Source organism: Setaria viridis, chromosome 8 (genome assembly GCF_005286985.2).
Source record: "Setaria viridis chromosome 8, Setaria_viridis_v4.0, whole genome shotgun sequence".
Taxonomy (NCBI): domain Eukaryota; kingdom Viridiplantae; phylum Streptophyta; class Magnoliopsida; order Poales; family Poaceae; genus Setaria; species Setaria viridis.
In genome coordinates, this window is record NC_048270.2 from 23,446,178 (window position 1) to 23,472,302 (window position 26,125).

General features: G+C 42.9%; 2 protein-coding genes across 4 annotated transcripts; one reads left to right on the plus strand and one right to left on the minus strand.

Moving 5' to 3' along the window:
- Positions 1-1,635: 1,635 nt before the first annotated feature.
- On the minus strand, positions 1,636-7,958 carry LOC117866200 (putative F-box protein PP2-B12). The gene is made up of 3 exons (XM_034750359.2): positions 7,553-7,958; positions 7,352-7,470; positions 1,636-2,388 (listed from the first exon to the last, which is right to left on the minus strand). Exons 1-3 carry the CDS (start codon positions 7,805-7,807, stop codon positions 1,962-1,964), a joined length of 801 nt encoding a protein of 266 aa, XP_034606250.1. The 5' UTR covers positions 7,808-7,958; the 3' UTR covers positions 1,636-1,961.
- Positions 7,959-9,608: 1,650 nt separating this feature from the next.
- On the plus strand, positions 9,609-22,307 carry LOC117833518 (uncharacterized). 3 transcript variants are annotated; one of them, XM_034713045.2, is made up of 6 exons: positions 9,609-10,094; positions 10,570-11,667; positions 15,397-18,522; positions 19,681-19,799; positions 20,944-21,221; positions 21,651-22,307. In XM_034713045.2, the coding sequence occupies exons 1-6, from the start codon at positions 9,777-9,779 to the stop codon at positions 21,686-21,688; spliced, it is 4,977 nt and encodes a 1,658-aa protein (XP_034568936.1). In that variant the 5' UTR covers positions 9,609-9,776; the 3' UTR covers positions 21,689-22,307. The 3 variants fall into 3 exon arrangements, with proteins under 3 accessions (XP_034568936.1, XP_034568935.1, XP_072151668.1); XM_034713044.2 differs by lacking the exon at positions 21,651-22,307 and having other exon boundaries at positions 9,610-10,094; positions 20,944-21,582; XM_072295567.1 differs by lacking the exon at positions 21,651-22,307 and having other exon boundaries at positions 9,964-10,105; positions 20,944-21,582.
- The last annotated feature ends 3,818 nt before the right edge of the window (positions 22,308-26,125 follow it).

Here is a 26,125-nt window from a genome sequence, read left to right on the forward strand (position 1 = left end):
CGGATTCTAGATTGCAACTTTGCAAGAATGAACTCAATTCGACGGTTGTCAGTTTGCCACCATCGTACTAGCAGAAGCAAATGCAGAGTGGGAAGAGCCATCAATGAAATCGGGACTGATCGAATCGAGCAGAACAAAATCCTCTCCATGGATTGATCTCTGAGGAACAAGACGAGCACATTTACATGACGACAAGGCCGGGCGCCCAATCTAATCAGGTAGCTAGCTGTAGGAGGAGTAGGGCGTGGCGGTGCTGGTGGCGCCCCTGACGTCGGAGGGACGAGCACGAGCAGGACCAGGACGGCGAAGATGGCGACGGACACGAGCAGGAAGAGCGGCGGAGGCGGGAGCGGGGGCAGCAGCAGCGGCAGCACCAGCAGTGTGGCTGTCACGCATGCCAGTAGCGTTGCCGCCTACTGGCTGCCGTCGCCGCTGGTGGCCCCAACGCTCCCGCGGCAGCGGTGCGCATTGAACGGGAGCCGAGCCGACTGCCAAGAGCGGACGGCGGGCGAAATAGCGTTGGGAGCCGAGCTGCTGCATCTTTGGCTTGTGGGCACACGCCCTCATCAGGATCCGTCGGATGGCCGCAGCATCCACGCGTCGCTTTGTGGGAGCAAATAGGCACACGATCTGGTTTGCATACCGGATGCATGGAATTTTCTTCCATTTTCTAACACCTCACCGTCCGGAGCTTTGGAGTAGTGGAACCAAGCCAAGCGGGATAATACTTTGGCACAAGGAAATGCAGAGCAGGTTCTTCGATAATATCAGGGAATTTTCCCTGTGTCAGGAAGGGTTAATCCATCCATATTTCTTTCCCAAAGGCTGCTAATTTGTTCAAAAGCATAAGCGCGGCTAACATGTACTCCCTATACACTGCTACTGGAAATTTGTGCAAAACCATACACGAGGCCAAATTACTGAATTAGAATTGGAAACACAAACAGATGTGGAGAACAAATATAGCAGAGATGGTTTACCTCCGGATACTCTTGCTTGCCGGTGTTGCGAACGCCGTAGGAACGCTCGAGAGCCTCGACCTTGTGCCGGTTGACCTCATACTCGTACTCCACCACGTCCTCCATATCGTACGCCACCTCCTCGAGCTCCCTGAGCCGCACCTTGGCGGACTCCTTACGGCGTTGTGCAACATTGCCCGGATCCTGCGCATGATCCAGGTTCCCCAGTTCCTCCAGCTTTCAGGTCATCCTTGGTCGCCGAGGACGACGAGAAGGGCGTCGAGCAGAATACTCGCAGCAAGGGCGAGAGATTCTCCCATGCTCCCCAAACCGAGAAGTGCCAAGAATCCTTACATCTCGGCCTGCGATGGCTCTGTTCCAGCTATTTGTTTGCGTTAGTTGAAGCATCTCGGCGGTTTTGACACGAGGGGTGAAGGAAGAGGAAGGCGAGGGAGTCAGAATCGAATTATCAACAGGCTGATCTGTGGTGCCAGTGCCAGTCCATGCTCCCTCCCGTTCCAGGTAATTATCTTCGAGGCAAAGCTTCTTGTTAAAAAAAAAATCTTCCAGGCAAAGCTCTGGAATAGGGCCAAGTCAAGCGGATCAATACACTCTGTTCCTCAAAACTTATTTTTTTGCACAAGGAATGCAGAGCAGGTTCCTCATAACTGTCGGAGAGAAAAAAAAACCTGCATCAGGAACGGCTGCAGGCGTATTTCATGGTTCTGTCTCGCTCTCAACTTTATCTAGTCCACTGTCATACTTTGATTTGCAAAGGCTACTAAGTTGTGCCAAGGGATTTAACACCTTTTTCTTCGAAAATAGACCACCCTTTTGGCACCAAGGGTTACATAATAGCCCTACTTATTCACTTACTCTATATGTGGATATGTTTGCAACATGCATACTTCGTACAAACTTACTTTGGGGACTCAAACAACTCAACTGAAAAATGAATGCACTCGAAACTGGGACATAATTTTATGATCAACTCGGCCTCAATCAGTTCTTAGGTCTAAATTCAAGGCCCTGAACAATAAGCCCTTTCTTCCAGTTGCCTCCAAACCTGGTCTCCTTCACACTGGCACGAACCTCTATGTCGTCGCCTCCATGGTTGTACCAGTCTCCTAGCTCCACCTCCATCCAACCATCAGGCCTCTCATGTGGGAGCCTAGGTGGAAGTCCTTCCTCACTTATGTCGTTCTCTTCGTCGCCCACGTAGCCCTGTAGGCAGACCGAGTGGGTTGATGTGCCCTCTCCGACGCTGACCGATGCCTGCTGAAGAGGAGAATCCAGGCCATAGCAGTCATCGGTCATCTTGAATACCAGGTAGGCTGCATAGCGCGTGTCACCTGATAGCATCCTGCATGTTATGGTACCGGAGATGTCCAGCCAACAAACCGCTAACAGTTCAGCGCATGTCGGGAACCTGTATGTTTTTTGAAGGACAATTCAGTTCATTTGATTTACAAAGGTGTCTAACAATAAATGAGGCACCTCAATTAGCTCCCTTTTTAATGTAATTACATCATGCCTGTAACGAGAGAAAGCCAAAGGTATTTCGAGTGTCCCATGGAAAATTTCTCATCATGGAGAAAGAGGATATAATGGATAGACTGCCCTTTGCAGAACCAAGAAAAAGGAAAACCTAATTCATTTTTTGTTCTATGATTTCTATCTAATGAGACCATTACTGGGGATAATTTATATAATGGTGTTAACTTTTGTCATCCATCTAATGCCTATGGGAATTCCATTAGATTTCACTTGATTGATATCGCACAATTGAATCAGTGGTAAATTTCTTCTGATTAAATTAGTGAGCAACTTGAACAAAACATTGTATCCAAATTCGACATTCTTACATTCTCAAACAAAACATTCTCCTTTTTCATCAGCATGCTTTCCATTTCCTTTTTATTCTGTACCATCTAAGTTTTCTTTAATAAAGTCAAACCAAAGCAATACAAAAATATTGACTTCAAATAGGTTTTAGGGAGTCCGGCCGCCTCCTTTAAATATACTATAGTGCGTCAGAGTCAGGTTGAAAAACCACTTTAATAAGCAAAACCAGGCTTCACCCAAAGAATATACACCAAAAATTTCTAGCAGAAAGACTATGTTAGAATGACATGTCGTTTTCCATCATGGAAATTTTACTCACATAGTCACATTATCCTCTGGGAAAAAGAAAAGGAGTGGTCGCTGAACAATTCTATTTTACCAATGTGAGAATACAAATTATATGTTTCAAGAAAAGCCCAATGATATATGATCCCAGATCCCCATTCAGATAATCATGCCACCAACATCTTAAATTAGATATTATAGTTAGGAAAAAGTTATGATTAGTCAAGTTTTATTAGCTTAATTTGACAGCATTCTACCATTTACATGTTTGTTAATGTTAGCTGTGTGCCACGGTTTATGTAGGCTATTTTAAACATTTTAGGCTCCGAGACAATTATTCGGGAACACAGTTATAGCTGACAGCTGGGCATAAGTTATTAGTTTTTTATGCAATTCCCAACAACAATAGTTTTATTCTTATTTATTGGATTCACCTAAGAATTTTTCCATGATAGGGCAGTCCTGTACAACTCCAGCCTAGAAAGAGTGTCATTCTACTTTTATACGAAGTGAAACTATCCTAAGTTTGACCATACTTTTAAATAAGAGTATTAACAATATAAGTCAAACTTATAAAGAAGAGTATTAACAATATAGGCCAAACATGTAAAGAAGAGTATTAACAATATAACACGAAATGTGGGATACTACGAAAATATATTCGCACCGGTGTGACTAGTCTATTCGCACCGGTGCAAACAAGAACTGACACAAATAAATACATAAACTTACCGCTGTCAATATGCACCAGCACATATATTTCAATATCTTAGATTGTTTGAAAATCAACCGATTATACTAGTATTAAATGTAGCGGTTTGAATTTTGACCGATTCGGATGAATTTGAACGGGTACGTACACGATAGTCGAGAAAGAAGTTGAATATGTATCTTTTGATGACAGGGTGTAATGTCAAGAGAGAAGAGTTGAACCGATGTGGTCTGATGGGGTGTGAAATCGAGAAGTTCAAGCACTTCATATCCTTCCACTCTATATATTTAAAGGCCATACCACTCCAAGTATCTGCACGATCTACTCGCACTCCAAAAGTCTCTTTCTCTCTCTCTCTATCTTTGCATTTCTACTTACCTCTTTCGAGAAGATCAAAGCAATGGTGGTGCCGGAGGATACCCGCCATCAGCCTATCGTAGAGATGTTCATCTCTCGCCGTGTCCTCCAACAATTTGACATATGGGATGGTGATAAGGATCGCATCGTGGTCGCCAACCTGTTGAAGAATCGCTTCGATCCTTTGGTCACCGCAAGAACGTGCATCGACACGTGCTTGGGCACATACAAGGACTGGAAGATCATGAAGGATGATAATGAGGGAGCAGCCATCGCCGACACCTTCCTCACTTCTATCTTCTGCGGACGCTAACAAACTGCATGATCACACCTAGTGTTTCTACGAGGAGTTCATTGCTTTCACGCAGGTGAAGAAACTCCGAATCCACGACACTAACCATGAGTTAGCCGGACATCCTAGGCAGATGTATTGATCGCTTGTATTTAACTAATTTTTTATATATGTACTTATTTGTAATGTAATGGTTTCAATTTATGTAAATAATTAACTTGTACATATTATATTTGCTTTACTTATTTTACTTTTTATTACACAAACATGACGGTGCGATTTAACACCGACACATATATTGGTGTATTCTAGCCAGCTTAGATTTAGATGGATTAGAATAGTTATTTAACGTAGCAGTGTGAATTTTGACCAATTTGGCTACAAGCGTTAGTGGACATAGAGAAATAACTCATTGGCTTCTCTTGGAGCGTGTGCAGTGTTAATTCATGAATCCGGAAGGTTGATGGCTTTCATCTTGCACTGCAAGTTTGTTGCCGCATATATAGCTACTGTTGTGTGGTCATCCGGCCTTACTCTTGGCGTCCACATCGATATATTCTCTTGTTCGGCACTTGCACTGCAAATTTGTTCATCTGCAGCATCGTCGATCTTCGCCAAAGGTCCTGCCTATTATCAGCTTGTTCTTATGCCAATCATCTGCTCAATATATTGACCTTATGATGATCCAACACTGCAGGGGAGGCAGAGAATGGCAGCGCCGGCACCAGTTGAGGAAATGATTGTCTCTCACCGCATCCTCTAGTAGCATCGGGTTTGGGACGGAGATCAGAATCTCATGATCATCGCCTATGTGACGAGGGACAACTTTGAGCTCTTTGTCACCACAAGCGTCTGTGTTGCTCAGGCAATGTGGCACTACAATTGCAAGATCCTGCCCGACGACGATCATGGCCATGTCTTCTACGTCAAGCTTCCTTTGCCTAAGGATGTGGCCGGGTTCCATGTCACTCCTGGGTATGGTGCAACGAGTATGTGATGTTCTGCCACGTCAAGAAGCTCATCATCCGTGAAGCATACTCTCAGCTTCTTGAGGCCAGCCGGGGTCGTGTATGTTATTTTAGTTAATTTGATGTTAGTTTAAATTTCATAATGTGGATGTCGAAGAACCGAACAAGTACTAATATTTAGTGTTATGATTTATTCACTTGTGTTTATTATGTTTTCATTTTTTTCTTATATAAACATTATTCTAACCGGTCTAGAATACAGTTGCTTGGAATGAGTACATATTCTAACCAGTCTAGATCACAGCCGCTTAGAATGAGCACATGTGCCTATATATAGGAGAGGGTGCAACACCTGAACCCTAACCCTGGAACACACTCCTTATCCCTGAAACACATGTGCCGTCCGCGGAGCAGGAGGCCAAGGCTATGGCGGCCGCGGTGACGGGCCTTGCTGAGGTGACATCACGCGTGGCAGTTGCTACAGCCGCAAGGGAGATGGTCCTCCATGCCCTTGCCGCAGCCACCCTTATCGGATCCGTGGTGGAAGCACAAAGGCCCTTGCGGCCTCCACCCATGATTTCGCATATGCGGCCACCGCGATCGTGGGGAGACAGACTGCGTTGGAGACCCGGGCCAGATCTACAGCCACGGCAGCCTCCTTGGCTGCAGCGAAGGCCCGTGCTCGCACAACCTAGGAGCATGAACTCACCATGTGCCGTTGTTGCCTCCCCTTTGACCATGAGCTCCGTCGCAGTGGTGGCGACGGCAGTGGGGCGGCTAGTGTCGTGCCCGTGGTGGAATCTAGTGGTATAAGAGATTTTGTTACGCAGGAATTGTCAATTTTACTCTTTTCAGGATTTATCATTCTCCATGTTACTGATTAACTGCTTAGTTTAGCTCTAGATGATGATGAACTGCTTATCTATGTTGATGAACTGCATGCCTAATTGATAAACTTATCTATGTTGATAATGATGAACTGCAAGAATTGCTAATTATATCTTTGTATGAGCATGTGAATTGAAAATGGATGACCAAAGGATGACAAAGCTACGAGACAGTACATATGTTGTTATGAACGTCTAAAACATACATATTCACATTCCATTGAATGTGCATCTATTGTGTGTGCAACCCATTCATAACAAGCCGTATCTAGTACTGTGTGTGCAATTCATTCATAACAAGCCGTATCTAGTACTCATTGAACGATCTGAAAGATGAAGATTATTTTTTATGGCCAATGAGAGTATTCTAACCGCACTAATCTACATGGTAGCTATAGGTTAACATACGTACACCGCTAGCACTAGTACCCGACACGCATCTGCGTTTATCAAGCACCGGTAGATCTAGGAACTCATCTTACCATCGACCAGCGAAAGTCGATTAGAATAATAATATATTCTAACACGTGCAAAAGTACACCGACAGTTACTTTTCGCTACTTTTCTAAATTTTGGTCCAACTATATGGGTTGGCTGATAATAGGAGCTGGCACAGATAAAAAGATCATTGTCCGCACTAGCATCCGTGTCGTCTTCCTTGTGCGGGATGGATTACTGACATGATTAGACACAAAAAGTGCTGACATATGGCTGAACGTTTGTGTCCTGATCGACGAAGACCCTTGCTTTTGGTTTGTGCTCACGTTTTCTCTGAAATTTAATTTCATCTGGAAACATTAAACAAATATGTGGTGGGTATCCAAAGTCGTGCAAAGCAATGTGAGAGTAGTTCTCTAATCTTATTTACACGTGTGCTAGAATGGACCTACGCATGTGTAGACACAAGAAGTGGTGTGTAGTGGCCGTGAGTATGCATGTGTGTACTCTGACTTCCTCGAGACCTCGAAATTGCTTTGCTCGATAGAACAAGTTTGAAGCACACCAGATCTGAACAAATTAAACTATAGATGCCGGATTAAGCAAACCTTGAGTCTTCGCGCGGGATCCAGCGCCAGTAGTCCGGCGTGTCCACCCAGATAATCCTCATAGCCCTGGCCGCAACCATATAGCACTTAGCGCCGGTCTCCCTGTCCAGCCACGCGCTCTGCGGGACGAGAGCACATATCAGACTCACTTTCTCAGCTTCTCCTCTTTTTTGTTTTGTCATATGAGTAAGCACAGCCTACCGTGAGGCCGTCTTCAAGGAGGGCATGGTTTCCAGAGAGGCGAAGGAAGAGCTCCTTCTTGGATCTTGGCGGAGGCGCCGGGTAGACGAGCGGGGCGAAGTCAGCCGGGAGGAAGCGTGACCAGACGGTGTCGGAGTCGGCCGCTGCGCGGAACGCCGGCGACACCGTGGCGACGATGCAGGCATCCCTCGGCCCCGCGGCGGCGCGGGAGATCACCGACAAGAGGACGTCCGCCGGCAGCCGAATGTCCTCCATCGGTTGTTGGTCTTGGTCGTCGGCGGCCGGCCGACCACCTTCAGTGCTTTATTACTTGATGGACAGGAGAGACTTCGTGGGTGGGAGCAGAAGAGTTATGGCCTTTTACTCACACTGGCCCAGAACATTTCCTTCAGGCTGTAGTGATATGGACTCTGAGCAGGTGCCAAGACCTGGACAACCCTTTATTACATCGGATAAGTTCTTACCAAGCTTGTTGATTAAGAAAAGGGTCACTATCTAAATAAGAAAAGTTTCTATCCCCTTTGTATGTAATAGAAGAAATTGGGAAAAACTTGTCCTGAATATAATATAAGCTATGGGTAAAAATGGATAATCGTCAATTGAAAACAAATTCATCTGTTCAGCCGCTTGGTACATTTTGTTCTTGTGATTTTCTTGTGTGATTAGGAAGCATCCATCTTATCGGCACATAATCCATGCTCTTGCTCCAACTCATTCTAGGCTAGAAAGTTGGGTTATTTGATACTGAAATTAGATGAATCCTTGATAATTAAGGACATTGTATATGATGACTAGCTTCCGGTTTGTCCTGTGAAAGGTCGGGACCATATCATCGACGCATTTTTATGCTTAAAAAAATGACTAAAGTTTTTAGGAAACAAGGGGGTTAAAAGGAACTAAGCCTCCCTATTTCTTTCAGAAATAAAGTATATGTGTGATAGTAAAAGGAATATTGTGTGAGGTTGGACGTCATGGATTTGAAGCCTTGATACCGCTCAGGACTGCCATGGATTCATGGATTGTTGTGTAAGGTAGGAGTGGACGCGGATTCTTTTACACAGGACTTGTGTAGACATGGCAATTTTACTATAATCGCTATGTATCAATATCTCATAAACAAGAATACTTATTTCATTAATAAATTTATATGGAAGCTAAAGATCCATTTACAAATTAAGATCTTCCTTGGTATCTTCAACAAGACGTTATTTGAACAAAGGATAACCTCATTAAGAAGAATTAGTCTGGTAGTAAAAAATGTTGCTTCTGCGATCATAATGAAATAATTAGGCACAACTTTTTTAATTACCATGCTAAGATAATTTGGAGAGTTATAAATATAGCTCCTGGGTTAACCCTATCTCGATCAATAAATCATATGTAGCGGAGTTGGTTAATTGGCATAGAGAATAAGACAAGAAGTTTGATCTTTGTAAGGGTTGTTGCTCTTATGTGTGTGATTTGATATACTCATATTAATATTATTTTTTAGAAAAAAATCACCTGTTTTTGTAGGTGGTATTCACAGGAGTTTATTGGCTGCAGTTTTAATCCCTGCAGCGTGAAAATATATGGCAAGCAAAGCCCTAGAAGTCATCGCTTTAGATATCATCGCAAGGAACGGATGGAGAAACAATAATAGACTTTGCTTATGATTTTTTTAGATTGGTGAACTATATTTCTATTTTGGTGATCAATTTTCAAGGTGAATTTATTGTAAGAACTTATCTAGGTGCAGTGGTAGAGGTCGGAAGCAATTCCAATTTCTAAAATATGCTTTTGAAGCCTTGATACAGCACACATAAAAAAAGTCAGACCTACCGTAAAGGTATCTGGGAGGTTTGCCTCCTGGATTCTGTTTTCCACTAGCAAACAAAACGACATGCTGCCACGGTACCACCCTTCTCGCGTGCTACATTCCTCTCAGTTTCCCCTGTCCCTCCTTACAATTAAGGCCGCTGCTTTTTTCTTGCTCGGAAACTTCTTGTGCCAGACAAAGTCGTCTCCCCCGATCAACTTCGCAGTAGGTGATCTTTCGCTGTTAGTTTGACAAAATGGATGGATATGAACATACACACGTTGCAGTGAAGCTGGCCATGCTGATCCAATAATTCCTTTTCCCTAGCAGCAAAAGCCCGCGCACCTTCGCTCGCACTCGCACTCGCACTCGCACACTATTGAGATTTGAGAGGTTCTTGCTGGAGCAGACCAGCAAGCAGCAGCCATGGTGGGTGTAGGGGAGATGCTGGCCGCGGCCGTGATAAAGGAAGTTGTTCGCAAGCTGCCTGCGCTGCTCCAGGCTTCGGTCCAAGGTCCGGTGAAGAGGATCAAGAGCTTCAAGGATGACCTCAACTACATGAAAATGACGCTCGAGTCCATCGAGGCTGCCATGGCGGATGCAGAGAAGCGGTCAATCAACGATGAAACCGCGCGACTGTGGCTCAAACGGCTCAAGCATGCTGCCTATGATATCTCTGATATGTTTGATGAGTTCCAACACGGCAGCCCACAGGGCAAGCTGCAGGGCCCTAGTTGGTTCAAGGTATGATGCACGTAAGCAATTTAAAATGATATAAATATTTTATTTGATATGTAACTTATAAGAGTTTTCAAAGGGCAACGCATATTTTTGTTATCTCTTATTCGTGTTACAATATCTCGTAGGGATCAAGCTCGCAGTTTGGTAACTCCACGGCCTAGCTGTTAGAGCTATCCAAATACCAATGGGTATTTTACATGGCCTTGTGTGCCTTGCCACTTTAGCACGAGCAACTATATTAGCAGTAGTGGTAAAGGATCTCCATTTTGCATAACATACTTGATTAGCAGTTTCTTCGTGTACATATTTTTTAACTGCTTTTTATCTCCAATCTCTACCGCCAAACTGATCAATATTAAACGTATACATATGCTGCGGTATATAGATTTGTAACCCTTGGATTTGTCTATTTGCATATATATGCATGCTTTCACGTCAAAATAGACATCGTAACTTGATGAATCAATTGTTTGAGCAGATAATGTTGAGCGGTGACATGGCTAAGAAAATGAAGAAAATGAATAAAAGGTTGAAACAAATAAAGGAGCAAAGCAAAAGTTACGGGATTGGCTGGGTATCATCTGAGCCCAAAAAGGATGCTGTTGAGGAACAAGAAACAACATCAGTGGTATCAGCCGTGGTTGGTCGTACAGTTGAGAAACAAGCAGTCATTAATATACTGCTTAGCTCCAATAACAAAGCTTGTTCAACTAACACACACCCTCAAGAAACTAGTCACTGTACTGTTATTCATGGACTTGCTGGTGTTGGTAAGACCGCACTAGCACAATTGGTGTTTAATGACGAAAGAATCCAGGAGGCCTTTCCTCATCGGGCATGGGTTTACTTGTACCAAAATTGGCACGAAAAGGAGATTGGAAGAGCTATAATCTCTGTCGTTGAACATAGGCCTTGTAATCTCGAGATTCTTGAATCTATATACCAACATCTCAAAAAGGTGCTCCTGAGTAGATGGCTCATTGTATTGGACAATCTCTGGGATTCAGATCACTTAGCCAAACTGCAGGGTGTACTAGGAAGCAATGTCTCGATCTTAGTTACTTCACGCAGAGAAATTCGATTGAATATGCCCAAAGCAACATTATTCCCATTGGATCCATTGTCAGACAGACTTAGCTTTGCTTTAGTTAAGCAAGTTGCATCCTCATATTTTCTTGAAGGTGATATTCCAGAAATTGCAGTGGAAAAAATTGTAAAGATGTGCAGAGGTGTACCTTTGGCTCTTAAATGTGTTGCGTCCCTATTGAAACCAGAAAGAAGCGTTAATGAACTGTTGAGTTTAATAAAAGCTATCTTTCCGCCCAAATCAGATTATGGAACAACGGATATCCAGCAAACTGTTTTTGCATCCCTTAAGCTGACATACCACTTAATGACTCCGAGTCTCAAGTTATGCTTTGCTTACTGTGCAATTTTCGCTAAAGGCTATGAAATTGATCGGGAAGACTTATGCCACCAATGGATTGCTCTTGGCCTAACTGAAAAGATGTATGCAGAGGACAGCGTCCGTGAGTTATTGATCATGTCATTTCTTCAGGATTCAGAGCCGCCTGCGGTGAGTTATACTCTCAGTTACACGATTGCAGAACTCAGTAAAATAGTTTTCTTTCTTTGTTCCATTGGTTTAAAGTAGCCGTTGGACTATAGATGGCTAAACGGGCGGCTCGGCCCGGCCTGGCACGAGCCCGATTAGGCCCGCACAGTAACCGTGCCGGGCCGGGCCAGCCCATGTGCCAAAGGAGCGGCCCAGGCTCGGCCTGCTGCCTTCTTAGGCGGGCTGTGATGGCCCGCTGGTCCGGTGGGCCTTAGCGGCCTGGCCGTGCTCATGCCGGCCCGTGGCACGGCTCTAGCTCCTGCATTTCCTCCAAATTGGTGAGGCCACCACCAAATCACGCCAAAATCACCACCAAATCGGAGCAGCAGTATAGCAGCACGGGACTTGCATCGACAAAGGGGCACGGGGAGGCGGTCGGGGAGGCGATGAAGGGCCGTGGGAGGAGGCGGCCGGCTCCGTCGCGAGAAGAGACGACTGGGGGTAGGATCGGAGCAGCAGTATAGCAGCAGGGGACTTGCATCGACAAAGGGGGCACGAGGAGGCAGCGAAGGGCCGCGGGAGGAGGCGGCCGGCTCCGTCGCGGGAAGAGACGGCCGGGGGTAGGGGGAGGCGATGGAGGGCCGCGGGAGGAGGCCGCAGAGGGCTGCGGGAGGAGGCTGCCGGGGAGTTGGGAGGAAGCGGAGGACGGGGGACGGGGGGATGCGGTGGTCATGAGGGAGGCAGCGGTCGGTGGGATGAAGGTGCCGTGAAGCAGATAGGGTTGGTTTGGGAGGAGTAGGCCACTAGTTTTAGATGGACATGGAGGTGAGCTGAACGGGCCTAAACAGGCCGTGCCACCCTTTGCTGTCCCACGGGCTAAATAGGCCAGGCCGTGCCGGGCTAGCCCACGAGCTGAGGCAGCGGCCCAGGCCTAGCCTTTGGTGTAGGTTGGGCCGGCCTGGCCTGCAATGCTGCTGTGCCGGGCTATGCCTGGATCGGGCCAAAATACCGTGCTGTGGGTCGGCCCACAGGCCGCGGGCCAAATGACCAATTATAGGGTGGTTCTTCAATTTTCTCTAGAACTTTTTATGGGGCTTGCTAGCGCCCGGGCGTCCAGCGGGAGCAACTCCCATCGGACGCATGCATCACCATCCGTTTTAAATCTGACGGCTACAGTAGTACCACAATAAATACCACTAATTATCCGACATTCCGTTGCAACATCAAAATAAAATAGCTGCAACATCGAAAATCTATGATTGCAACATGAAAAATATGCGAAAAAATAGCTCAATGTAAATATAATATTCGTGAGGGAAAATTCCCACCGCAACATTGAACACATGTTTCATGCAACATTTCCAAAAAATCATCATATGTTGAGTTGGGGTTGAGCTCGTACGGGAAGAAATATTGCAACATGAAAAATTGACAGATGAAACAACAAGAAGCTAACTATTGCAACATCGAAACATCTCAGAAAATCAATCATGCAACATCAGACAATACGTTCATCCGCAACACCCGTGCGTATCTACAGCACTTGCAACATCCAAGAATCCCTACTGCAATATCGTGAGATACCTATTGCAACATGGCAGTCGGGGGGCTATCCGTTGATGATGAGGAAAAAAACCCGCCGCAACATCTGTTTCGTGTTGCATGGAACATTCAAAATTTTTATTGAAAATGCAACATCTAGATAAAACATGTGTGAAATATATGCAACATCTAGATCTACTTTGCAACATCCACATGAAACACTTGCAACATTCTTCTGAAACACTTGAAACATACGCTTGCAACATGAAGCAAACCTTAGCAGGAGGAGCACTGCACAGCAGGATCCGACGCTAGGAAACGGTGCTGGAGGAGGATGGCGGTAGCTGGCGTGGCTCGCCCCTAGCCGCGGGGGAGTGCAGCCCGCGCCCGGCAGCGCCCGACAGGCTTCCTCGTGAATCTCCGAGGCGGCCAAGCTCATTGTGGGCGGAGCAACTCCTTTAGCGGCCGGCATGGCTCGCCTCCTGGCCGCGGGGGAGTGACGGCCCGCGCCCCCGACGCTCGAGCAGCACCCGACGCCCTTCCCAGGCTCTGGCAGCGTGCGTAGATCGGCCACGGCCTTGCCCCACAGAATACATAAGCTCACAGGAATCGGGCGAAATCATGGCAATCCGCTGCCTCGCTCGTCAGAGTGCAGCCCGTGTCGCTGTCGCGCTCACCACACTGACGCCACGTCTCGCTGCCACGCTCGTCAGAGTGCCATGGCGTGCTGCTTATTCCTCACCCGTCCGAGCGCTGCCCCAATGTCGTTGCCCCCATGCGGCCGCTACGCTCGTTGGAGTCTCATCGAGCTAAATGGTTGGAAATTGGAGAGAGAGAGCAGTTGGGAGAGATAAAGAATGAAAGTAGAAAAATGTGTGGTGCAAGTTAGGTCACGTCATTTTATACTGTTCTAATTTAATTAACTAACAACACAGGGGGTGACGGGGATTAGAGTGTCCGATGCATCGGACGTCCGCTCCTGAGCATTATCGACTTTTTATACAAAGACAAACTGACCCACTCACTAATTAGTCCTTACTACGAACACTTGAGTGCTCAACCCATCTTATACTGCTCAGACTATGTACTCAGAAGAGGCATTGCTTAATCCATTTATTTGGCTCTTTTTGTATTTATTTTTTGAGGAGTAGACAGTTAAAATTAACAATCTTATCTTAATGCTGAAAATGCACGTTTTCTCCATTATGAACCTTTTTAAATTTGTGCGCTTCTGTCTAGACCAATCTTTTTTAATATGTTGTTTTGGATACCAAGCATCTTGATATTATGTGCAGCAAACAACTATTTTGCATGAAGGCTAAGAACAACAATGGAACTTCATAGTTATGTATGATTATCCTGTGCTATTATCGGGACCCTCCACTTGATGATTGAAAATTATTTTATTGTTAATTCATAATAACTTTATCTGTCCTATTGTGTTGCATGACACACCGTTGATTTGTGTTACACTGACATTGCCATTTTTTATTTATAAGGCTATTCCTTTTATTAGGAGAAGTCTATGATGAAGAATAACTCTTTTAACATTTCATTTACATGATACAAAAGTATAATCATACTGAGGTATTTTTTCAGTACGAATCTAATGACATCAACGTTGTATTGCAAAACTTATGTATCGATACAGTCATTGATGGCAAAGGTTTGTTCAATGAACGAAGTAAGCATTATAATTTCAAACTGTGGTAATAATAAGATATGTATCAGTGAATTTCTTTATGAGTATTTTCTAGTATAATTTGAATATTTTGCATAGAAAATTCATACATAATAAGACAGATGAATTTGTCAATAACTCTGGAAATTGTATGAATTAGAAAAATGTTTGGGAAATGTATGAATTAGAAAAAATTAACTATTGTGAGAATGACTTTATATGTCCAAGTGTATATAGTGTCAGGATTGATGCTATTTTCCAATCTCCATGCAAAATTTGCTCATAATATGTATATATTCTTATAAAATACATTGCCTCGCCCATTTTTTTTATCTAGATGCAACATTTGGCATATAGACAGATCTATAGGGCCTATCTGACAAAGGTATAGTAAATAACGATATTGCATTCGTCTGAAAGAAACTAGATATATTAAGTTAAACCAAGATTGCAGCAAGCAAATTTCACCAAAATTATCTTAATTCAGCAAGTGATTTCATTGATCTGATGAGTTACTTTTTTTTTAGATCACGAGGAGCAGTTCTGGAGTTCCTTCCAAACTTAAGATGCATGATCTGGTACACGACCTTGCTAAGTTAGTTGCTGATGATGAATTGGTAGTTATCAATCAGGAGGATGTGGTATGTGCATCTGATTCACCTCGTTATGCCATGGTTTTTGCTTGTAAGTTGGAAAACTTGCATAAGAATAAATTGTTAGCTGGGTTAAGGGCTCTTCATACAAAAGATTCTAATGGACTGAAATTTAAATGGTACAATTCCTCGTTTGTCAAATGCCTGCGGATCTTGGATATTAGTGGGCTATGTACTGAGAAGCTTCCTTCCTCGATTGGAAATATGATGCAGCTGAGGTACCTTAATGCTTCAGGAATACAATGCGAAGTGCTCCCCAAAGCCATTGGCACTTTGTTAGAACTGCAATATATCAATCTACATGGCAGTAGAATTTCAGCACTACCAGACTCAGTTACCAAATTGGGTCAGTTGATGCATCTAGACATTTCGGACTGTGTGCATCTGCAGACATTGCCCAACTCGTTTTGCAATCTCGAATGCCTGCGTTTTTTGTCCCTAAAGAACTGTTGTCGACTAAGTTCATTACCTGACGATCTTGCCAGACTAAAGAATTTAGAGAAACTAAATTTGTCAGGCTGCTCCTGTCTTCACACTTTGCCAAAATCCCTTGGTGGGCTGGACTCCTTAAAACAATTGGACCTATCAGGTTGTAAGAAACTCACCATGCTCCCGAAATCTTTCATTAGCCTTACTGGTCTACAATATCTGAATATCTCAAGCTGTTCTGAGTTAGATATACCTGTCGATGCTCTTAACAAGCTAACAAAATTGAACTATATAGATATGTCATCTTGTCCGAAACTTCTAGGCCTCCCTCAAGAATTTTGCAGCCTTAAACATCTCCACACACTGAATCTCTCAGATTGTTCTAAATTAGCAAATTTACCAGAGAAGCTGGGCCAAATGGAAAGCATCAAGTTCATTTTGCTCGATGGTTGTACGGAATCGGTGAGGAAACCCATTCTACAACATAGGCTGGGTGCTGGTCTGCAGTCCTTACCAGCATTTGTCGTTGAAACAAAGGATGGCAGCATACGGAGCAACATTTCCCAACTCGAGCAGGAGAAGTTCTCTGAGCTGGAACTGTATCGCCTCGAGAATATACGGACAGTTGATGAGGCTAAAGCGCTGAAGATGCCTGATAGATCAGGACTACGTAGTTTGGGACTTATGTGGACATTAAATGTTGACCGATTCGTTGAAGATGAAGCACTGCTTCAGGCGCTTGAGCCACATGAAAATCTTAAAAAGTTAAGGGTGCAAGGTTACATGGGCGAAAGGTTTCCTAAATGGAAACTAGAACTTGGTTCCTCCCGCCAGGGTCAGCTTCAGGAAGTTGGATTAATGCATTTTCCAATGTGCAACAGTTTGCCGCAGCTTGGGCAGCTTGCAAATCTCAAGAAGCTTCACCTATGCCGGATGCACAAAATAAGGACATTGGGAAGAGAATTGTCTAGTAACACTGGAGGACTCAGGAATTTGCAAAATTTCACTTTGGAATATATGGAGAACCTGGAAGAATGGTGCACAACTATGACATCAGCTACTGGCCAGCGGAAGCAGGAAGGGTTCATGTTCCCTGCGCTTCAGGAACTGAACATATACCATTGCCCTCTGTTAACAATGAATCCCTGCCCTCCAAGAAGCATAAATTGGGAAGTAAGAGCAAGTGGTGTCTCAGCACAACTGCTTCTTCAGAAGGATGAGGTGATGCAATCGTTGGCAGACTATATGGGGTTGCAGTGTCCCTTTGCTTACACCACCGAGCTGCATGTTAGTGGCTCCAACAGCAGTTCCCCACTTCTTCCTACTGATGGATGGAAATTCAATGGTTCTCTCATCACTCTAAAGGATTTGACAAGTGATTGCTGCAGTTTGATTGACACATTGCTAGCGAAAGGTAACAGCATGCAATGTTTAGTTAACCTAGAGATTTCAGGCATCAAAGATACAAATAGCTTGCTGGAAGAAGTTGAATCAGTTGCATACTGCACCCGATCGAGCCTCGCCAAATCATGGCCAGATTGGTTTTCACAGCAACCTAGCATAAACAGTGCATCACCACATTTTATAGTAACAGGTTATGCAAGTTGTGGACTCGATGGCTGGATTGATAAAGTGACCTCCTTTCTTGGCAACCTTATACGGATCAACATGGAGGACCTTCCTATGTGCGACCACCTACCACCACTTGGTCAGTTGCCAATGCTGCAGGAGCTGCGACTAAAAGGGATGCCTAAAATAAGAAGTATTGATCGGGACTTCTGTGGGAGTCACCAATCATCACATGCATTGTTTTTCCCAAGGTTAACAAGGTTTGTTTTGAATGGTATGCCAAACCTTGAAGATTGGGTGACAAAGGTGTCAGGTGCAAGTGATCCGTGCGGCCAGGAGGAATTCATGTTCCCCAAGCTTGTCAAGTTGACAATTTGGAACTGCCCCAAGCTTAAGCTGAAGCCATGCCCCCCAAGAGCAATGGAATGGGATATAAATAACAGCGATCAAGTAATAGCGTCAAACTATGATATAAACAGTGGAGGTTATCTTGTGACTATGCTACAAGTATTGTTATGCAAAGTTCTACCCAACGATTGGAAATTGCTTCATCACCTCCCTGGGATCCAAAGCTTGGCTATTGTTAGCTGCCACGGGATGGAAGCTTTACCAGATAGCATTCAATACCTTTCCTCACTCCAGTCGCTAACTGTAAGTAAATGTCATGGCCTGAAACACCTACCTGAATGGTTGGGGGACCTCACCTCCCTTGAGAGGTTGATGGTTGTGAGTTGCCCCTTGGAGTTCTTACCAGGGAGCTTGAAGCGCCTCTCTTTCCTTCGGTCGCTCACTCTGAGCCTTTGTGACAGACTGGCAGCACTGCCAGGGTGGATGGGTGATCTCAAATCACTCGTGAAGATTACAATTGAAGAATGCAAGAGCCTTAAATCTTTGCCTCAGCTTTATCAGCTGGAACATCTACTCATTCAGTGTAATGATGAACTAGAATGGTGGTGCAAATCAAAAGTGAACCAACATAAGTTTTCTCAAACTCTAAAGAAGGTACAGTTTTCTAGCAAATAATTTTTGATGAATTTCAGCATTCAATGTTATTGTGTTATCAAAATGAGATGCACCATAGTAAGCAACCAATCAGTGCTCCTACACGTGCTAGCAGTTTTAAGAAATATAATTATTAAAAACATATAACTATTACTCCCTCCATCCCATAATATAGCTACTTCTAGCATTCAAATTTTATCATACTTTTGAGGTTAAAGTGGGTTCTTTGGCATGAGAGGTATAAAATACACTATTGTAAATCTGCATGTAAATCAATTCTGACATGTAAATCTGCATGCAAGCCTCCCACCCAGTTAAATAGGAAAGGTATAATTATCATCTTAATTAGCACATGGAATTTAAGGAAGGGTAATATACACTTTTAATATTCATCCTTAATATGTCCGGAAAAACTCTATAAGTAGTAATTATTATGGGGTAGATGGAGCAGTTGTTCGTCGATAAGTTTTGTCAAACAACCAATTTAAATTCCTTAGAATTGATAGGCATAATAACTATATAGATACCATAAAAAGTTCTCCTTTGCATCATCCATTCCTGTGTATTTGATACTTACTACAATGACATAAATATGCATTTTAACATGCACCATATTTCCTGAGATGTTTAAATCAATATATAAAAAATTAATATAAAGTAGCATCATACATAATTCATTACCACAGTGTATTAAATATTTTTGTATGGATTATTATTTTCACTGAATAATTGGTAAATGACTATTAAGGTAACATATTTCATAATTTCTAAACCATGGAAATCAATATGCATGTATACAAGGTCTTCATGGTTAGATTTTATCTTTCTATATATTAATAATGGCATAAGTGCATAATCTAGAAGTGTATATATGGGATAGTTTGTGATTTTTTTCTTCAAAATAGCAATGCTTGGTAGCTGGATTAGATGAAAATTTAGAGGGTTAGTTTAGAGTTTTTAATAATTATTGGACGAGGCAAATTTAGACGCAGATTTGTTAAATTATATTATTACAAATTCATAATAACATATGTGAATAATTAATATTTTTTCTGGCGTGTGAGATCAAACGTGTACAATTAGTAATAGTGAGATTATTACTTCCATGTTTCATATTGCTTATGTTGAAACAACAATTTTGTTGGCATTCGTATACAGGGTTTCTTCCTGGAGAGTCCTATGGGGACCAACAGCTGCATCTTACCAGCTAGATCGTTGCATATACTTTGGGGAAAAGACGACAGATACTGGAGGTTGAATTCTATTCCTGAGTCCAGGTATGATTTACAAAACTTAAAGGAGCTGAATAATTCTTAATTTAGTTTCTTGGGTGCTCTCCTTGAAATGTTAAGCTAGCACAAAATTTTGAAGCAGATTGACGCTTATAAAATTAACAAGATTTAGTTACCTTACTAATCCAATACAAGGAAATTGAGAGATTTTGGAATGTAATAAAATGTTACGCTGGATTTGTGGCCATACATGCCTATCATACAATTGAAAACTCGTTGCCAGCCATGGCAATGAACAACATGAGCGCAAAGTTGTTGCCACAAAATCCATGTGGCAGTAGTCACGTTTGCAACGACTACAATTGATGTAAAAAATATAATTGTCATGATATTCTTTATCTTGGTATAAAAATAACTATTGCAATGGTAGTAAGTTATTTGAAACAAATAGTGGGATTTGATACTTTACTTTCTAGATTTAACCATATTATTTTGCTGGACTCCACAAATTTGTTGAATATTGTGAAATAATGCCTTTCCACCATGGAAAATGTATAACTAGCTTGTAGAACTGGATATGCTTAGTAAACGCAGCAACAGTTAAAATTTGGAGTAATAACAATGCAAAAGTTGTATTGCAGCCAATTCATGGGTGGATCTATCTTTTCCAATGGCTAGGCCTACTCTAATGGGCTAAATATCAGTAGCCATGGCAATACTTTTCCCTGGTTGGGGACCCGCAGTTGAGATGAAATCACATTGCGATACTATTAATCTGTTTATAGCAATACAGAATACCTATTAGCAAAGAAAAATCGATTGTCACAATGTCAACAATATATTGCATGACAAGAAAAAAATCAAAACAGTAACTTTGCAATAATAAAAAATTATTGCAACAATTTTTTTTACAAAAATAACAAATATAGGTATCTTGATGATATTCATGGAAATAGAGTTGATTTGTTCGCATGGTACTATTGATCTAGGCAGTATCACACATCTATGAACCAAGGTTTGTGTGGTTTTAATAATTTTTTTCATGGCAATAGTACAAGTTACTTGAAGCTATTTTTGTATAAGTTCCTGTATTTAAATTCTGTTTAAATTTTGTATAAATCCTTGAAGTAAATTCTTTATAGGTTCCTTCATGTGGTTGCTCGCCCTTGCTCATTTTATTTGTTATTAGGTTCGCATTATCGATGGAGCTCATAGAAGTCTGGTGGCTCGTGATTGAGGGCTGGGTCCCTGCGGAGTTCCTCTCCACCGATACTAGTTATGATATATACCTTGTCTACAAGCTGGCAGATGAGCATGATGGCCTCAGATGGGGGGAGTCCTATGTAGCAGTGGATGGAGTACACACCACTGATGGCATTGTTTCCTTTGTCGATGAAGATGCCGTGCGTGTAGATGGCGTGGCTTACCCGGTTACCCGTTCAGAAGGTTGGATGGAGCTCTGGCTTGGTGAGTTTTACAATAAGCATGGTGATACCGAGGTAAAAGTGAGTGCCTCAGAGAAAACCGATACCTATGCCAAGATAGGGCTCATCATTGAGGGCATGGAGGTCAGAAAGAAGAACCGGAGTATTAGCTAGATACATGTTAGTAATAAACCTGATCTTGGGGAACTTGTCACACACATCGGCCTGACATAGGTTTTGCTTTCGCATGCCATGAATTTGCTATCTTTAGTGCAACAGCGTGTGCCCGCACTAAGTAAGAAAAGAACATGATTAGTGCGCATTGTCGCCCTCAATAAAGATTAAAACTGGATGGATGAGCAAAATATGCCTAATGGTATATATTATTCATCCCTTATTTGCCACTTTTGTTGTTCCAAATCAACGACACATGCTAGCAGCTAGACGTCGCTGACATCCCTTTCCTGTGCAGAGAGTCGACAACTTGTAAAAAATGGAAAGATCACATAGTGAAGGGTTTCATGCGGTGTTTCATACCTCTTTGTGACTGTTCTAGAGGCTGGTTGAGGATACGCATGCACATGAAGTCGCAACACATGACAGTGCGGTAGGTAGGAGGGATGCTCTCGCTCAGGAACTCCTCAGCGGAGCCAAGAAGGCAGTCCTCTATGTGTATCGTTATCACACTGCTGGTGAAAACACCTTCAGTACCAGGTCCAACCCCCTTTAGTACTGGTTGTGTAACCGGTATTGCTAAGTCAGTACTAAAGGGCGGTCCTTTAGTACCGGTTCAAATAATCGGTAATCGGTATTGAAGGGGACTTTTAGTACCGGTTGGGGAGACCATCCGGTACTAAATTGGCTGCTACGTCGCGTGTGGTCGAGGTCAATTTAGTACTGGTTGGTCTCCCTAACTGGTACTAAATTCTTTTTTCTTTTCGGTTGCTTTTCTCATTTTTTTCTATTTCTTTTTTGATATTAGTATTTCATATTTGTTTCCTTTACGTATACTAGTTCTAATACGTAATATATATAAAGTTGTATTTGATCTATAATATTACATTTGAGATAATATTATACATAGACATATTGCGTATACACATATATGAATAATAATACATTGCATCAACTCTCCAAGTTCAACATTTTGGATCGACTATTCTGAACCCGAGTCCTGACGGTGATGCAGATTTGATCCATCATTATGGAACTCTCCCGTAGATTTACTACCTCGTCCAGAAGAAATCCACTGAGTTGTTCTTAAATTGCCCTAATTTTTTCATCTCGAGGAGTTCTTCCTTCATGTACATAATCTATGTCATTAGCAAAGGTTGTTATATTAGATCACTAGATCTGCACAATTAGAACTAATTTATTGTTAAGGAATTTGTATACGTACTCTGAATTCGTGGTCAGTTTTATGCTAAGGACGTACAAAGCCATGGATGAACTCACATACGTAGTATCCGCATAATTATTTCCCGGATTCTGTCTGAAACACTATATATATGGCAAAAGAAGTTATGAAATATTTGTTATGTTCGAGGAAGTGACACGAGATGTGCAAATTGAATACATATTGGGAATTCAGAGTGGATATGAAGTTGCTCCTTGAATTCACTTGAGTGATGTTGACTGAAGCGAGCCCATGCTCTGCTAAGCATGTCTATAAGGTCTGTGTATTGATTTCTTGTCTCCTCAAAGCGTCCAGGATATAGACAATGCTTCAATCAACCACAATAACAAGGAGTATCAGTGGAAGCTGTACATATATGCATAGTGAAAAGCTATTTAGTCTTATTTTAACTGCTAGTTCAAAAAATAAAACAGATGAGAAACACGCTCACTTAAAGTTATACAACAGAAGTATGTACTTCTTGAAATGTTGCTTGTCCAAGAAATTATATATATTTTTCAAGGTCTGATTTGGTTTATCTCTTACATTTGCCTCATTTATAACATTCGGGTCCATGAAGCTGACGTCATACAATCCTATCCTCCAGCAAGCTTGAATATCTACCCTGCATGATATAAAATAGAATAGGGGATAAGACATCGCAAAATGACTAGAGCGCGGATTTTGAAGTTAAAGCAAATTAAACACTTACAAAACCCAAGAACTTTGAAGTTAGAGCAAATTAAACACTTACAGAACCCAGGAACTGATGAGTGATTTGTCAAGTGTGACTTGATTGTAAAGGAAACAAAGTTCCTAGAATGGCACATTTATAATGGCATCACCACAAAAATAATACTGATCTCCAATCCGAACTTCTAGCATGAGTAAACCAGTGGCTGAAGCCTCCATGTACCATTGGTGCAATTTGTACATCTTCGTTGGAAGACGGTCCACCAACTGCGGTCACACAAGCTCTTTCCCTAACTCAAACTTTCATTTACCAGCCTCAGGGTGCTTTGGGATATGATCCTCCCCTCGAAGTTGAGCTGCAGTGAGATTTGTATCTTTCGCGAATAGAAGCAGGTTCTTATCAAACTCCAAAAGCACCTGGAGCGGGGCAATCGATTGGTTGGATTGGGTTCCGAGCTGTGGAATACTTGACCCACTTTTCTTCTTCTTCTGAAAAGCCTTTGTTATTGTGCGGTCGTAGTCAGATAGCGGTGGTTTTTCTTTTTTCTTCTTTTTCTCCAACTCCATACCTCTAATGAAAGCCCGAAATTTAACCTTATCAAGTGGTGGATCTTTTTCACAAGAGGCTTTAGTGCGAATTGAGCTTTAACCTAAGGATCCACTACTTCATCAGTTCCACATCAGTTATATCATAAAGTTTCTTGGGCTCTGGTTGCTTCTTCTTCAGCTTCTTCTGCTTCTTCTTTGTAGGCGCAGTAGGCGAAACTAAAGGCATCTTTCACCGTGTAGCCTTCCTCATAATAGGGGGAGGTGGACTCACGCTAGAATCCCTGTTAGATGGTGGAGAGCGTGAACTCATGCTAGGATCCCTGTCAGCTAGTGGGCTCATACTAGGACCCTGTCAGCTGGTGGAGAGCGTGAACTCATGCTAGGATCCCTGTCAGCTAGTGGAGAGAGTGCCCTGGCAGATGGCGTAGATGATCTTGCCCTTGAGCCCTGAGAAGATGATCCCAAGGTCGGGGGATTTTATTTTGGAATCCTTATGTAGCGCTTGGGCTGTAGAATCCAACCGTGGATGGCTTCTCCTAGATTCTTTTTCCTGTCACCTCCAGGTACCTCCAGTTCGAGGTCCTCCCAACCATCAACCACTCGGTCCCCCATCTTTTGCATAACCCCGAGCTGGAATCTCCATGCCATGAATTGTTTGGCCTTGTGTCGATTATTTAGCCACGCCATAAGCCACCACGATGAGCTTGTTTTTCACGGGAGTAACAAGCTCACAAGGGACCCTCCCAGTGATGTCTTCCATGGGGTGGCATTAGTTGTCCTCAACCATATCAGGAGATTCTCTAGCTGGGGCTTCCGTGGAAGCGACACTGCTTCGACGCTAAGAGGGGCTTACGTCGACATTAGCCCCCGATGATGCAGCTGCTTGTTCACTGGCTTGTTTGCTAAGAGCTCGAGCCACACACTGGTCGATTGCTTCCGTCATTCTTGCCTCTATCAAAGCTATGTGTTCTTGCAACTCTCGCAGCTGTCGTGCGGCCTTACTTCTTTGGCGACTTCTGTAGGAATCAATGTGCTCATGAAAGGCAAACTTCCATGGAATTACTCCTTTGCCTCGGTAACGTCCAGGGTGTTCTGGATTACCTAGTGCCATAGTCAGCTCGTTCTTCTATCGATCAGGAACCAAAGATCCTTCGGCCGTAGCGTTTATTAACTCAAGAAGCCTCATAGCCGCTTCTCTTAATTCTTGACCGAACGCAAATGATCAATCTTCAGGATTGAGCATGCTGCCATGAGCATAATACCAATGCTTTGCTCGCTCTGGTACTATTCCCTTAGCAATTATGTCATCTTCCATCCTCTGCCATTTGATGATCCCCTTCTTGTAACCTCCTAGCCTAAGACGATGAAAGTATTTCTTCTAACAAGCATTGTCGGTGTTGATTTTAGTTTCCTTAGTGCTCTTTTACGACTGCTTGAACTGCACAAATGAATCCCAATGATCTCTTAACTCCGGGTGCTTCTTGAAATCTGGTGTATGGCCCTTCTTTATGTAGTCTTTGTTCAGGTTCTTCTTGTACATCCAAAAAGCAATAGCACTCTTCCAAAAGCCCCAAATTTTTCACCTTTTCTTCATCTACACCTTTGAACGTGAAGTTTTCTTTTATCTCCTCCCATATCATTTCCTTCTCTCGCTCGAGGACCGTGCTTATGGGGACCGTGCTTGTGGGAACCACGCTCTTATCGATTTCAGGGCTTTTTCAGTTCTGAAAGCTTATTGTTATCCCTAACAAGAAACCCAATTTGATTCACCAATTTTGTTTTAGTATTGTCTGGAGTAGTTGGTTCACCCTCTTCATTAAGTTCCGTGATGATGATACGGCCCTCTAACTTCTTATTTGGGCCTCGTTTTCGTTTAGGCCTACTCAATCCAGATGGCTGAAAAATGAAAGAATTATTAATTCCCAATAATCTTGATAAGTAGAGAATTCAAATCATGTTTACGTATAATAATTGCTATACCTCGCCTTGTTGCCCATCATTGCCTCCCTCGGCAATTGGTTGCTCCTCATTGCCATCACTAGACATGTTGAGGTAGATGTCAGTCTGGCTGTGATCGACCTCTTCGTTTGGTGGATCGTTCGTGCGACCTTGAGCAATCAAGTCCATTAGGTATTCCTCATCCAATCGGGCCTCCTCGTCCTCTGATCATGCCATTGTAACTAATATAATATAAAATAAATTATTCTAAGAATGACTATAACTTATACAAATTCTCAAACAATAAATGAATAAAAAAAGAATGAAACACTTATACAATTTGTTACAATAAATGGCTACAACAATATTTA

What these genes read in the sequence shown, in the direction of transcription:
- LOC117866200 (XM_034750359.2), bottom strand. Translation starts at nt 7,807, where the DNA reads ATGGAGGACATTCGGCTGCCGGCGGACGTCCTCTTGTCGGTGATCTCC. An exon ending in TCCTTGAAGACGGCCTCACG is followed by an intron (nt 7,471 to 7,552) that starts GTAGGCTGTGCT and finishes CTCGTCCCGCAG; the next exon opens with AGCGCGTGGCTGGACAGGGA. An exon ending in ATCCCGCGCGAAGACTCAAG is followed by an intron (nt 2,389 to 7,351) that starts GTTTGCTTAATC and finishes AAAAACATACAG; the next exon opens with GTTCCCGACATGCGCTGAAC.
- LOC117833518 (XM_034713044.2), top strand. Translation starts at nt 9,777, where the DNA reads ATGGTGGGTGTAGGGGAGATGCTGGCCGCGGCCGTGATAAAGGAAGTT. An exon ending in AGGGCCCTAGTTGGTTCAAG is followed by an intron (nt 10,095 to 10,569) that starts GTATGATGCACG and finishes TTGTTTGAGCAG; the next exon opens with ATAATGTTGAGCGGTGACAT. An exon ending in AGGATTCAGAGCCGCCTGCG is followed by an intron (nt 11,668 to 15,396) that starts GTGAGTTATACT and finishes CTTTTTTTTTAG; the next exon opens with ATCACGAGGAGCAGTTCTGG.